The sequence below is a fragment of the Pteronotus mesoamericanus genome, unplaced genomic scaffold (genome assembly GCF_021234165.1).
Source record: "Pteronotus mesoamericanus isolate MK-2021 breed Mesoamerican mustached bat unplaced genomic scaffold, CSHL_Meso_final scaffold_21, whole genome shotgun sequence".
In the NCBI taxonomy this organism is placed as follows: domain Eukaryota; kingdom Metazoa; phylum Chordata; class Mammalia; order Chiroptera; family Mormoopidae; genus Pteronotus; species Pteronotus mesoamericanus.
This window is the reverse complement of record NW_026555310.1, coordinates 11,651,257-11,666,717: the sequence shown is the minus strand read 5'-3', so window position 1 is coordinate 11,666,717 and position 15,461 is coordinate 11,651,257. Positions and strand designations below refer to the sequence as shown.

At 36.0% G+C, this 15,461-nt stretch overlaps 1 protein-coding gene and 1 long non-coding RNA gene across 6 annotated transcripts in view; one reads left to right on the top strand and one right to left on the bottom strand.

Annotated features, from left to right (window-relative positions):
• The window catches only part of CNTN1 (contactin 1), a 309,314-nt gene that overhangs the window by 187,156 nt on the left and 106,697 nt on the right, over positions 1–15,461 (top strand). For all 5 annotated transcript variants that reach the window (XM_054591232.1, XM_054591233.1, XM_054591235.1 and 2 more), the window contains 5 exons: positions 5,812–6,018; positions 10,562–10,661; positions 10,814–10,995; positions 13,760–13,884; positions 14,555–14,672. In XM_054591232.1, the coding sequence (XP_054447207.1) occupies positions 5,812–6,018; positions 10,562–10,661; positions 10,814–10,995; positions 13,760–13,884; positions 14,555–14,672 (732 nt within the window). The remainder of the gene's footprint in view (positions 1–5,811; positions 6,019–10,561; positions 10,662–10,813; positions 10,996–13,759; positions 13,885–14,554; positions 14,673–15,461) is intronic.
• LOC129084921 (uncharacterized) overlaps positions 10,644–15,461 on the bottom strand; it is a 67,790-nt gene continuing 62,972 nt past the window's right edge. Inside the window, exon 5 of the long non-coding RNA XR_008530633.1 lies at positions 10,644–10,913. This is a non-coding gene — a long non-coding RNA (uncharacterized LOC129084921). The remainder of the gene's footprint in view (positions 10,914–15,461) is intronic.

Here is a 15,461-nt window from a genome sequence, read left to right as displayed (position 1 = left end):
TTGCAGATGTATGGGGAACAAACATGCCAGACACTTGAAATGGGACTGTGGAGGAAGAACAAGTAAACCAGAATGGCTGAAACAGAGTGATTAAGATAATGGGTAGTAAGGAATGAAATCAGAGACACAAGAGCTCTGTCACATAGGACCCTATAATTCATAACAATTTCATTGGCTTTTATTTTGCAATTTGTATTGGAGGGCTTTGAGCAGAGGAGGGACATGGATGGCATTGTTTAAGTTATAGAAAGATGAGTCTGGCTCCTGTTTTAAGAGAAGACTCAAGGGAGGGTGAAAGTGAAACTAGACCAGCTAAGGGACATTGCAACAATACAGGCAACATAGGACGGACCAGGAGGATAGCGGTGAAGGCGGGAAGAAGTGGTTAAAATTAAAGATATATTTTGGGAAAAAAAAAAGCCAAGAGTACTGGCTGGTATATTTTATGTAAGATATATGAGAAATCCAGGAATCAAGGATGGCATCAAAGTTCTTGTCATGAGCTCTAGGGAGAATGGAGTCTCCATTACATGGAGAAATAGGTGTGGACATGTTAAGTGTGAGATGCTGAGTGAACTTCCAAACGGAGCTGCCAACAGTTAGCGGTTCTCTATGAGTGTGGTACTCAGGGGCATTGTTTGAGCTGGGAGTGTCAATTTATGATTCATCATTATATAAATTGTTTTCAAAGCCACAGGACTGCATGTGATTACCTAAGTATAGATAGAAGGGGGAAGAAAACATCCAAAGAACAGGCTTTGATATTTTCCTGAGAAAAGTCTTGCTTTCAGTCTCTGTGGCATCTTAACTAGTGTGCTGGATAAAGAATTTCACAGGCAAAACGAAGGTTTGGTAGAAGATTCAAATATTTTAGCCAAATGAGCTAATTATCTGCTCATCTTGATAAAGATACATACCTTTACATGCATGGGTAGCAGGTAAGGGTGAGTGGGTGAAGGAGCCAGGAACTTAGTTGGTCTTTTAAATAAATTCAAGAAACAAAGTTAATCAGGCTAGAATAAAAACCACTCTTTATCTTCTTCCCTCGGTTTGTGTTGAATAGATTTTGATCTCTTCAAACATAAGGAATATTCAATCCAAAAACATTGTGTGTGTGTGTGGACGCACGCATACTATTTTACTATCTCCATGCCATAAATCCTTCTTCCTTAATTCAGTTATATTAAGGTTTTGTTATTTAGAACTTCATGGGGCCAAAGGTGGAAGGGAACCTGAATTTTGGTTCTGAACTTCAAAGAATATTATTATGTAACTATTTATATTTGTCAAGCTCTATTGTTCTAGTTGGTGATCTGATAAGCTGGATTCGATTCTCACTAAGTCAAGTCATCTTAGGCATATCTACATCTCAACTTCTTCACTTGAATTTGATGATAATTCGCATGTCACCTACTTCACAGAGATTGTTATGAGTTTCAATATTGATAAAGTATTTTAAAGTTGTAAAATAGATACATATAATTTCTATTGGGTTAATATGAAAGTAAATCAAGTATATTTAATACATTTAACATTTGAACCTTTTATTATTAAAGTAAATAAAGCACATCTTACTATATCAAAGATTATTTATTCACAATGTATAAGTTGTCTCTCTCACTTATGCACAGGAAAAAGATTCAGGAGCAAAGTCTCAACTTTCACAACCATTATATTTTTCTATGGATTTGGGTGGTCTACTGTTTCTTGCAAAGGGGAAAACTGATTTGGGCTAGTTTACTTATTTCAAGAATAATTATATATAACCGTATCATTACAAATGTATATTTAATTTTAAAACATTTGATATACTACTGATTGTCCAGTAACCTAGCAGAGAATAAGTGTTCAACAAATATTTAAAAAACAAGGGAGTGAAAAAGTAAATAAATGTGTTCATTAATTGATGGATGTGTAGAATTTACAATTTCACTAAAAGGTATATTTGCCTGTTAAGATTTTGCTTTATTAAATGGCAATAAATAATTCATGCATGTGTGAGATTCTCAAACTCCCCAAACCTAGAAAAATGAAAACATAGTGCTTTATATCTGACTGATTATCTTTCAGTATAACCATTATAAACTGAGTTAACACATCTCACAAAATATAAATCATATATGTGTATATTGAGCAAGAATAAAGACAAACATTCATCATTCAAAGGGTAGATACTATTGACAAAGTACAGAATACCTAATAATAGAGATAGGTGTGAATTTTTAAATTAATGAGAAAGTATGCGCTTGGGAAAACAACTCCTGGCATTTTGAACATTATCTTAAAAGAAACCAATAGAATAAAAAGTCAGCCGACAGGAATGTGAGAGCACAGTGGAGAACATAAGAGCCACAGTATAACTTGGTCTACATTTCTTTCTAACAAGTTTAATGTTTAGTTTCCTATGGGTATCAAAGCACTAATTAGAAGTTACAGTGATTTTATTGGCATAGGTAAATTCTATTCTATTGAGTTTAATTAAAAAAGAAAGCATAAACTTCTTCTTCTAGGAAGTTTGTAAACTGTTCTCCCATGGAACACTAAAGTACTTCAGATGTATTTCAAGAAGGACTACAGATTATTTAGCAAGGTTAGATAAGCAAAGTATTGCAAAATAATGCAATGAATCTAGCTAAATGTCCTGTAGTGTCCCCAAACAAATTTCTCCTGCGATATGGAATATAGGAAAGAAATTTCAGACATTGGTCAGTAAAAGCAACATTTCTGAAACCAGTGTTGGCACTTACTCTTCCTGAGCAAATAAATTTTATGGTAATTTATTATTTAAGCCATTCAACAGTGCTATGAATAAAACAGGTGTTGGCTTTTTCAGAGATGATTAATTTTAACATCTGCATGGGTCAGGGGAAGACAGATAAAAATATAATCCATCGAGTCCCTGTGAGAACTCAGTCAGCCTAGCTCTTGGTTGCCAAAAATAAGCCTTATTCTTAAGTTGGAGAGGCCAGGCAGCTGTCACAGCAAACCTGGAACAGTTTTGGTAGTGGTGGCCTGGACAGGGAGGTTAGCGAGTCACTTCTGTCTGCTTCCCTATAGTTGTGTGGATTTGGGCAAGTCAACTAACCTGGCTAAACCTCAATGGCCCTGTTTGAAAATGGCAACAGCAATGTCTACCTTTGTTTTAATGAGAAATGATACCTTCTAATATAGTGCAATTATTATTTTGTCCAGGGGAATGGCTTATGAGCAGGCTAAATTTTATTAGATACATTTACATGTATTGATGTTACAAGTCCCACAAGGGGAAAGACCACATCTGTTTTATTTAGCAGCACATAGAAGGTCCTTAGTATGTATTAAATAAGTAAAGAGGAGAATCCATTAGGCATTAAATTAGCCAGACCAATTGCTAATTTGTCCAAGACACATTGATACTGATATCATCACAATAATTTCCTGACCTACCTTTTGTCTCGTAAAAGTTTAAAAATTTAAACATTTCATTTCTTTTCACACATCTCTTAGAAATGAAACACACACAAAAAAAGTCTTATATTTTAGAGAAACTAAATAATAGAAGGATTAGATAGCCTGACAAAAGTTTTAGTCTAGAATTAAAATGCAGGTCTCCATATTCACATAACTATGGAGTACCCAAACTGTTCCAAATGCATTTTGAATGTGGTATCTTGAAAACATTGTTTCTGAAAAAAAATAATTTCTGTAAAAAAATCTATACTTATGACTTTCTTGATTTTGGGGGGATTTAATTGTAACAAAAATAATGAGTTTTGTTTTTAAGTGAGAATAAAAGAAAAAATTATTTCAAAAATCAGACATGTAAGGGAGGACCCCCTCAAAAAATGGAATTTATTTATTAAAAATATGTATTTATTCTTACATGTTTAAACTTCAGTCACCTTCAAAGTACTCTCCATTTGATGCAGTACTCAATGCATTTGATGCATGGAGACTTTTTCTCCACCACTCAAGTCAGTTTTTGAACTCATCAATTTTGATATCATTTAGTGTTTCTGCCATTTTTTGTTTCACATTGGCAAACCATTTCTCTTTGAGGACTTTTTTCATCTTGGGGAATAGGAAAAGTCACACAGGGTGAGACTGGATGAACAGGGAGGGTGAGACCCTGGAGTCATGCCTTGGTCAAAAACTGCTGAACACTCAGTGCAGGGTGGGTAGGTGCGCTCATAAATCACCCATCATGAAATGGGCAAATGTGTTGAAAGAATCTTCAAAAAAATTCACTGAAGCTGAACATAGCTTCTCACAACAACACCAGCTGGTACACTGATACAGATGGGTTTTAGAATACTCACCTAGTGGGGGAAATCTGTACTATAAGAAGCCTGCCCTCCAGAAGATAATTCTGGGTTTTTGGGTTAACCCTCATATTAACACTGTGTTTTACAATTTACTATATATGCCATTTTAGAGCAAAGATTATATGGCATTATTTCTTGCCCAATTCCAAGAATCCAATTTTAGAAACTTAAGCTGTCCCGTAAGTTTCTATCTCGATTCTTCTGTCCCTAAATCAGAGTAAGTATAACTATTAAAGTAATAGAACTATTCCCAGATATAAATATCTAAAAAGATATATGCTAACAAGTACTCTAAGTTAGAGAATTATGATAGTGTAATTAATATGCTTTCTCTTTTACTGTTATCTGTATTTTCTCTTTATTTTGATAATACAAATACACTGCTTCTATCATTAAAAAGTTAAGATTAAAACAAGAATAATATAATCACCTTCATTTACTTCACTGATATTGTAAATTGCTGGAGCAAATTACAAAGCTAAGGTAAATGGACTACCTTGGATTATTACTTCCAAGGAATCTTTGTAGTATTTCATAGTCAGCTATCTTTCCTTTGACAGCTTTACCTGCCACCTGAACTCAACGCAAAAGGGTAGTATGTCATAATTATTTTATGTTTTAAAGATCTTGACCTTCTACCATTTCACATCTAAAGAGCTATCGAACTTGACATAAGCGACCCCTCTCACAGTCGTCCTCGTGGCAGTTGTCTTTGTGAGGTCATGGTGTTTTAAGAAACCAGCATTTTGGACTGAGAAGTGCGTGATGCCCACAGTTCCCTCTTGTGCATTACAACTGTGCGTGACTCCTGGGGGGTGATTCCTCAAAGCAGGAAGGGGCGATGGAATAGAAAACTGTGAAAAACAGCAAATTAATGAGGAAATTCAACTTTTGGCCACATGAGACAGTATGTTCAGCCAAACGAATTTTCTGTGGTTGAGTTACCATGTGTTAGACTTCCTAATATTTAAGAAAGCTGGTAGCATGCATTTTTCTGTTTGTGTGGTTTTTTACTTTTAATATGGTCAGAAGAGGTTAAATAACCTCATGTCTAAATATATAATTTAAAATAAGAAAACAAAAAAAATATAAAGCCACAGTATGGTTAGTGATATTGATTTTATTTTTAAAATGCAGTAAGGAAAATGGGTCATGGGCTTTGAATGATCAGACCTGGATTCTAAAATCCCAGTTCTATTTAACAGTCATGCAATTTCTAAGCAAGACATTTAATGTCTCTGAGTTGCATTAATTCATCAGTGGAAAAAAGAATATTAGTCATCCATAAAATGAGAGAAATATAATTGCTTAGCACCATGCTTATATTCACTCAAACTATAGTAGCTTTTAGAAAATTGACATTGTTTGTCTTGGCCTCCTTCCAACATATGTTCTATGACAGCCTAGCTTAGATGATGGGCTAGCTTATTACTAGAAAACAAAGTCTTTGCTTTTGGAGAAGAGCTTAGTATTTAGTAGACAATGTTTTGTTTTTTCTTTTTCGTAGATGATCTTAGCTACCGCTGGCTTCTAAATGAATTCCCTGTATTTATCACAATGGATAAACGGAGATTTGTGTCTCAGACGAATGGCAATCTCTACATTGCCAATGTTGAAGCGTCAGACAAAGGCAATTATTCCTGCTTTGTATCCAGTCCTTCTATTACGAAGAGTGTATTCAGCAAATTTATCCCACTCATTCCACTACCTGAACGTAAGTATTTTGTCTGTTATATTGTTTCTGCAAGGTTATCTGCTTATGGAATCCCTGCAGTAATAAAGGAATGTCCTGTGGGGAGATGAATTGTCTGCTCAGTCAAGGCAGGTAGAGGATGTACACTTTGACTGTATGGATTCTTCCTTGCTTTTTCAATAGAGGTGATTTGTACACAAAAGTACCCTTAGATGGCAAAGCCTGGACTGGTTGCGTCTAGTTCAGGGAATACAAAGGACTGATTCATTAGCCAAATACCAGGACAGACGTACACCTTGGTACTCCTTGGCTTCAGAACTTGTCTGACACTGTACTCTGCATTTTGATGAGAAAAAAATGTTTCAGCACTTGCTCGGAACTCGTTGCACTTGCTAGAACTTGAATCCAGTCATGATGCCACCCCACAAAATAAAATGCTTCATCATTCAGTACTCCTCAGTTTTGCCATTAGTCACGAGTTCTGGACCAAATTAATGAGTTGCAAGGGGAATTAATTGATTAATTATGAGGGGAATCATTGGCATCTGCTTATTTTCATGGCCATTCCCACTTCTTAAGTTCATGAAAGAGAACAAATAATTAGATTAAAAACTATATTATTACAGAAAAGCAGGTGGATTAATCTGATATTCTTAGGGAACTATTTACATGAAACAAATCAATATAGGGATTGCCTTTCTGATATAAGGAAATATGTATTATACTGTGACACCAAACACTATAACCATTGACGTACTTGACTGTCTTTTTCCCAGGCTACAATTAAACTACTTTCTTTTTTTAAATATACCACCTCTTAAGAAAATCAGATTGCGATATATTTGCTTACTTCACGTTGTTTTTGTCTCAGTCATTCTGCTACATTCAAATCACTGAGTTTAAGCTTCTGAAGATTTACTAATTTCTTTGTTGACAAATTTAGGTTTGTTTTCTGCCTCTACCCTTAAGCAGGGTATGATAATGGGGAAATTGTCATCATACCACTGAGATTCCATTTTTATTACTCTCCTCAAGACAATGGTCATGCTGTTGGTATTCAATCTTAGTAGTGTTGATATAAGAAATGTCCAAACCTGTAGAAAATTTCTGTAACAATTTATTTGAGCCAAACTGACTATATACGCTGGGGGCAAGATCTCAAATTGTTACGGAACAAAAGGACCTGAGGTGGCAGCGGGGGAGGGGGGGCAGATGCTATTACCAAAACAGTGACACCCTCCTTCCCCAGGACCCCTCGGTTGTGGGTCCTTTGCCCACCGCCTTTGGAATTATGACTCTGAATGGCAGAGTTTGGTGAAAAGGAAAGGAACTATTTATTCAAAATACATTCAGCCATTAATCAAACCTGTATAAAACAAACCTTCATTTGATGGTTGTTTTAAACATCAAAATCCCTTCAAAACAACCACCAGCACACACACCATCCTGCCTGCCCCCCTTTGCCCAGTTAGGCCAGTCAGGCCAGTCAGGGGTACCGTGCTTCAGAAGAAAAAGAACAGAAGTCAGGGCTCGGCTAGTCAGGCCTCTCCTGGGTCTCAGCACCATCCACTGCATCACCGCGCGATCTCCAGCTCTTAATCCTTAACCATGTGGCACCTTCTCATGGCCCACTAGCAAGAGTCCTTTCTCCCCTCTTTCTTCCCACGTGGTCTTCCCCAGAGTCGGTGTCCCTCCATCTCTCCTGTAGGACCCTGTCTCTCCTCTTTCTCTCCCAGTTACATTCTGTATTAAGTCTTTGAAACCTTTCTGATTAGCCTTGGTGATATGCAAAATAACCCTCTTGGCATAGGAGGAATGAAGCTATCCTGTTTTTGACATGCAAACTGACTCTCAATGGCCCTGCTCAAGGCTCCCATCCTCATGGCAGCCTGCCCTGGGGCAGAGAGAATGTATTTTTCTTGGGCACCCCAATCTCTGGACCCCATTATAAATACCCTTTGCGGAGGTCCTGGCTGTGCCCTGTTACAAAATGCTCTAGAAAATAACAGTTTTGAAGTTTCTTTTATGCATTTGAGATTAAGGAGGGAACATAAAATTAGAGGAAGGTGGGAGGAAGCAAGGCAGGCTGGATTGCAGGATAAAGAGATTATTTGCATTCTTAAGGGTGGTTAAGGGCTATTACTTTTGACATCTCAAAGGGGTGTTAACTTAAATGCACTAGAAGGATGGATAGTGCTGGCTTAAAAACCTCTCACTAAAGAAGTTTTAGGTCTGAAGCTTGACTATCCACATGACCTGCCCAGTTAGGAATTTATGATATGATCCCTCTATGAAGTTGCTTTCTATAGAACTCCTTTTTTTCCTCCCATAGTAGATACTCCCACACACTACTTCACAGAGTTAAAAAAAGCCATGAAATACAAACTTCTTTAATTTTCTTTCTTACTCTTCCCCAGAAATTTAGTTTCTATTTATTTCTTACTTTTTAACTTGGTGGGAGAAGTATTTCTCCTCCTGTCTAAGCTAATTCCTCCAATTGTCCTGATTCATATCCCATTTGACTTTAGGGGTTTTGCTATGTCATTTAATTTATTTCCTGCATCTTTAAACTCTCCTCCATTCTTTTCCTTCCACAGAGTCTTTTGTATTCATTGCAAACAATCTTGAGTAATCTAAACAACTTTTTATTTGCTAAATCCAAAGGAAGCTTGATTTTCAGTCTGATTCTATATGAACTATGACAGTTGGTCGCTTCAGTCTCTCTTGAACTCTCCCTTCTTTGCCTAATTTCCCTGACTCCTTTCTTTCTTCATCTCCCACTTGCCTCCCTGACAAATTCTATGCATGCAGTACCCTTCACCAGATCTTCCTCTTTCTTGTCTTTCATTTAATCTTTTTTCTAGACATTCTTACTTATTTACAACTTTCAACAGTCGCCCCATGCAGTTGGCTCTCAATTTACATTTCCAAAAGTTCCCCTGTGTTTAGAGTCTTTTATTCCTTACCTCCCAGCATTTTCACACAGTAGGTTCTCAGACGTTTAGGGGGAAAAAAAAGTCTTCCAAACACACCTGTCTTTCCTCTAAACCTCTGTGGTGTTTTTATCTCATTTAGCAATCTCACTATATTTCCACTACCTCAGGGGAGCATTTTTAATCGACTCCTTTCCTCCTCTCATCTTGAGGACAGTGAATTCAGTGGTTCTCAATTAGTACAGAACCACTTGGGAAGTCTGAGGAAAATGTGGAATCCAGAGATGCTGGTCCAACAGGCCTGGGCTGTTACCCAGGAATCCGCAGTATCAACCAGCATCCCATGTGATTCTGATGATGGGGCAGTTCAGTCTCCACCTTGAGAAAACATTGATCCAATAGGCAGTCCTCTTGATTCTGCCTCTAAAACATAACTTGGATCTGTTCTACCCTTTCTGTTCTCACTGTGACTGTCCCAGTTCAGACCTTCATCTGTTTTTTTCTGAATTTATGAAACAATCTCCCTTAGACCTCTGACTTCACTCTGTATTTTTCTTCTCCATGCACCATCCTTTAAAACTGCCAACAAGGTCTGCTATCTAAACCAAAGGTAAGATTCACATTACCTCTCATACCAAAAGCCACTGGTAGTTACCTATGAGGAAATTAGTTTTAAAAAACTTAGTAACACAGTTACAAGCCTTTGAGTTGGTAGGTTCAAGCTCATCTTCAAATACGTATACTTCAACATCATATAAATTGCTGGACTTTAAAAAAAATTCTTACACATGCCTGAAAATTCGTTGTAATATGCTATTTCCTCAACCTGGACTAGTGCAGTTCAAATGCCTTTCTTACCTGAAATTTTCATAGTTACTTGCTGTAGTTCCAATAATCTTCCGTGGCTGTTACTTTTTTAGATCACTTATTTTCATTTTGGCTTACATTTCAGGTCATTGTGTATATCTTTGTCTCCTTAACATTATATAGTAGAAAGTACACACTCTCATGTGATATTAAAAAATGTATTTAGCCTTTCTGAGCCTATTTCTTCCCCGTAAGAGAATTATACATCTTTTAGGATTATTATGGTACATAAATTAAATAAAGTAACTATATTGATGAGCACAGTTAAGTATAAATAGGCACTTTTCTTTTTTCATTCTATCCTTCCCTATTTTCAAATTATTTCCCCTTTGTCTTATTCTCAATGGACACTTTTTTCTCCTTTTTTCTCTCTTCTTTCCTTTCTTCCTTTTTCTCTTCTCCTTCATTTTCGTTCCTCTTTCTTTTTCTTCCTAAGTCCCATACAGCAGCTGGCACAATGTTTTATAGATATGTTTGGTACTCCTTCAAGACTTCATCAATTTTTTTTTAGTGAGTTAATCAGATTTATTTACACAGCTGTCAAAATGAGGCAATATGATTGAAAATTCTTGATAAAATTTATACAAAACCACTTTATACATAATATGCTTAAACAAGTAAATCCATACATTGTGGCATGATATTTTTCAAGACCTATACAGAGAAAAGCCATCTATATTGAATCAATTCTAATCCTATTAAAAAAATTCAGTGTTTAAAAAATCTGCTTATTCATTGATGTTTTTTGCTTTTCTTAATATTAGGAACAACAAAACCATATCCTGCTGATATTGTAGTTCAGTTCAAGGACATATATGCATTGATGGGCCAAAATGTGACTTTAGAGTGTTTTGCTCTTGGCAAGTAAGTAACATGTTTCATTCAGGTATATAAAAATGCATTAATTTTTGTGCTGCTTTTGGAAATCAATGATGTAAATGTTTAGCTATAAACATAAACAAAAGATGGCTCCCTAAGCATTGTGGACCCTTAGCTCTTCCATCTCCTGTTTTAAGTCCTGTTCCTGATATCCGGTGGAGGAAGGTCCTGGAGCCGATGCCGAGCACCGCCGAGATCAGCTCCTCCGGGGCAGTGCTCAAGATCTTCAACATTCAGCTGGAAGATGAAGGCACGTATGAATGTGAGGCTGAGAACATCAGAGGAAAGGATAGACACCAGGCAAGGATATATGTTCAAGGTAGATATGTTGTCTTAATGTTTTATAAATTTCATTAATATTCTATATAGCCATTTCCATACTTGAAAAACTAGTATATAATAATTAATTTAAAAACGTTGAGATTATATATACGTGTGTGTGTGTGTGTGTGTGTGTGTGTGTGTGTGTACACATATAAAACATCATTCTCTTATAAACACTTTCGGCTCACTCATTTCTCTACTTGTCTTACTACCTTTGCAAAGGCTAACTCTGGAAAAATCTAGCTCTTTGCCTCTCAGTGCCTGAACACAGGAACTTGAGTAGGACTTGAGATAAACATTACTATGCTGATTAATTCATTTTAAATAATTCATCATTGACTTTTAGTGAACCCGTACTGTTACCTGGCAATTATACTACCTTTCCCCAAGTCCACTTACTCTCCCACTCTTAGGTGAACATTTCATGCTTTCGTGATTTCCTTCAAACCTGTAACACCTCCTTCTCCATCCTTGCTCTCAGTTGATAACTTGGCTTCCTATTTTGCAGAGCAAATGGAGGTAATGTAATTACAACCTTCATATTCTCCCACCCCACATCTACCTAATACCTGCATCTCTGCCCATATCCCTTATTACTACAAATTCAGTTGTTACCTGAGACCAACACCTCTATTTGTGTACTAGATTCTACCCTTTAATTTACTTAATGTTATTGTCCCCGAAGGACCCCCTCTGTACAGCATATGCAATTTTTCTCCTTATTAGATCATTCCTATCAGTGTAGAGTGCCTCTGTTTCTTCCTTTTTAAAATCTTCACTTACTGCTCCATTTTCTTCTCCTTGTTTCCCCTAAAAACAATAATAAAAATTTTGACAGATTTGTCTATAATCTCTAAAAATGGTGTCTCTATTTTTTTCTCTGTTAAATGTACTCTGACTTGATCCTCATCTCCACTTCTCCGCTAAAGCCTTCATTCTTATGATCACTGATGACATCCATTTGCTAAAGCTGTTGCTCAGTTCTCAGTTTATCTTTCCTGATCCAACAATAACAGTTACCACAGTCAACTCCTCCCTCTTCCATGATTCACTTTCTGTGCTTTCCATGTGGAATCCACACTTTGTTAATGTCCTCATACACCGCTCTCATCCTCCTCCTGACTCCAGGACCTTCTAACATTGGAGCAATCAGGGGTTAGTCTTTGAATCTCTTTTTTTATTACAGTCACAAAACTCTGACCCAGACACTTTCCCTGCCCTTCAGACTTGTATATCTAATGCTCCAACAAATTTCACTTGATACATACCAAGTGTACATGGGTGGCCTCCTGAAGAGAGAAAAATTCTGCTTAAAATTCTTATATTTTTAAAAAATATAGCTACCACTGTCTGGTTTCCAGAGCTTATAGACTGGTTTTAATTCAGCACATTAAGAAATCTACCCTCCAGGTTCTCAGCAGAGTAGAGTTCTTAACTGTCTAACATGTAATCCCTTAGAAGAACCAGGGCAATAGGGCGGGTATTTACAAGAGGTAATATAAGAGAACTGCTGTTTCTCCTTTACTAATGAGGCATGGTAAGTCTTATCTTTTGGTCTAATCAGACAAGCAGAAAGTTACATAATTAAATCATATATAGGATATATCAAGATTAATTCTTATTTTATTTTTAATGTGACATCTCTACATCACCTGTGTGAGGCCAAGGCAGGAACAGTGCTGATATTCCTGTTTATGTATTGCCAAGATTGTATATAAAATAAAATATCTATCAATTAATATAACATATTATCAATATTCATTTTAAAAACTACCTTCATATTTATAGGCAAAATGAATGATAAGTGAAAAATATACTAAATTATATGTACTATAAAAGTACATATGTATAAAACTATATACACACATACATAATGATGATGGAGTTCAGTGAGATCATAAAAATGTTTTATGTCCTTTGTTACTTATACACATTAAATACTTTATACAAGATATATTTATTAACTTGGTCATAAAATGAATATAATTAAAGTTATTTTCAAAGAAAATTAAATACTGTTCTCTACTTATGATTCCTATCTTATTTTACATCTTTATTTTACATTAATTTCTTTACCTACATCTGTTTAGATTATTTAAGTACTTTAAAAGATTATCAGATTGTTCTTTTTGTTTGCTCTCTAGAAATATTATTTTCTTTTTGGAAATTTCTAGCACTTTTTAAAGCTCTCAATAGATCAGATCTGCTGACGAGACTGTGATCAATTTCTCTCAAGTATAGATTTCACCATTTATAGCGACTGCATGCAGTTACTAACATCTAAAGTGCATTTAAGTGCCCAAGTCATGTTACAGTGGATACTAGCCAAAGTTACATCAAAAGACAAATAGTATACACCTGAAGGAGTGGGAAAAAAATGGATCTTTATCCGAAAAAATGGAAGAGATAATGATATAATCAATTAAGACATAATTCTTTAAAACTTTGTCATTTTAAAAGATTTATGTTATGAATATAAAATATTTTTCTGCTATTCCAGTATTAGCTGTCTAACATAATATGACTCACAAATAGAAAAATAATTATAAATTGAATTATAGTTAACTCATGCTTTAATAATATAGGATAAAATTTACCTGCTGACCTATAAAAATTCACTTTCAATGGCTTTCACATTGATTTTACAGCACACACAATAGATGATATAATAAAGGTCAATTAAGTGTAGTATTCATACTCAAGATTATGATGAATATTGAGAATTACATTTGATATTTGCAATGTTCTTTACTTTTTAGCATTTCCTGAATGGGTAGAACATATCAATGACACAGAGGTGGATATAGGCAGTGATCTCTATTGGCCTTGTGTGGCCACAGGGAAGCCCATCCCTACTATCCGATGGCTGAAAAATGGATATGCGGTATGTATGTTCAAGTGCTTCATGTATGTTCTTGAGTCCATGTGCAGGGAACATTTCTGGGTGGTCCTGGGATAAATATAGCAGGAGAGTCTATATAGTAAGGGGACCTGAGTCCTGAGATAAGAAAGTTTCCTTAAAAAAGTGAACAAGAAATTGAACATAAATTATCTTCTTTCAGCTTAAACAACTTTCTGCCATCTTATGTCTGCCTTCTCTTTCTCTCTCTCCTTATTTTTTCCTTTATTTCATTTTTACCCCTCTTCTCACTCATCCACCTCTACTACCTGATATTGTCCTCTTTTTCTTGCCACTGTTTTCCTGACCCCACAGACACAGAGGTAAGAGTGAAGGTCACCTATCTTTAGCCCTGGGGACAAGTAGCAGCAGTGGGGTCCTTCTCTACCCTCCCACTGTAATCGCCCAGCTGGGCCAACAGGGAAAACGGTGGACTCTCAGCTCTGTAGCAGGACTAGAACAGGAGCCACTGGGCATGGTGAGTGGGTTTTACTTCCCCATGCCATGAACATCCCCCTTCACTCAACTTAGACTTGGTTAACAGTGGGGGAAGAATAATGTATTTAAGTGAAAAGACAACCAAGCCCATACCTAAATGAAAGCGTTTCTGTTGAAGTTTATCGAGGAAGTGTGTTTTCCTTTGTGTTCTTTTCAGTATCATAAAGGAGAATTGAGACTCTACGACGTGACTTTTGAAAATGCTGGCATGTACCAGTGCATAGCTGAAAACACATATGGAGCTATTTATGCAAACGCAGAGTTGAAAATCTTAGGTCAGTATCATTTCTGGTTTCTGTTAACATTCAGCAAGAAAGCAACACATTAAAAAATGATCATAGGGGACATATAGATCATGTTTGATTTCACATTATATTCTGGAGTTGTTAAAGTTAAAAACTTTTAAAATGTAGTTTGGACTAGAATATTATTGGGTTCTTTCTTACTTTCATTAAGGAAAAATAACAAAAATTGAGGTAACAGAGTATAACAGTTATAAAAAAATTTTTAAGTGGTAAAGAAAACTTTATATGTGCTAATTTTACAAATCGTATTCCCTCCTACATCCGGGCAGCTAAACAGTTGCCTGAATCACATAGTGAGGATGGATGCTTTCACATTGCATGTGACCCAGCCTCAGAAGGGGAGGCTTTGAACTTGCTACCTGTATCAGTCCCTGGGTCTCATGCCCTACAGCTGCTGTGTAAAACCTTCAGGACATTTTTCAAGATCCTTATCCCATGCTGACTTCTACTTTTCATATTGCCTTTTACTTCTCCATGAAAATTGAAACCCTTTGAAATAGATTATTTCAACTTCCCATCCCTCATTCAAAACTATATAAATCTTTATTACACTTGCCCTTTTAGCTCTTCATCCAGAGGAAGATACTTATGTCTTCTGTCCAAAAATAATTCCTTTACCTCTGTTCTATATTCATTCTCTTTTTTTTACCCTGATACTTTATGCTTGCTACACCAAAGGGAAATGTTTTAAAACATTGCTATCACTACAGATTTGGTGACACTGAAAGAATACAAATGGAAATTAGGTAACTGCAAGAA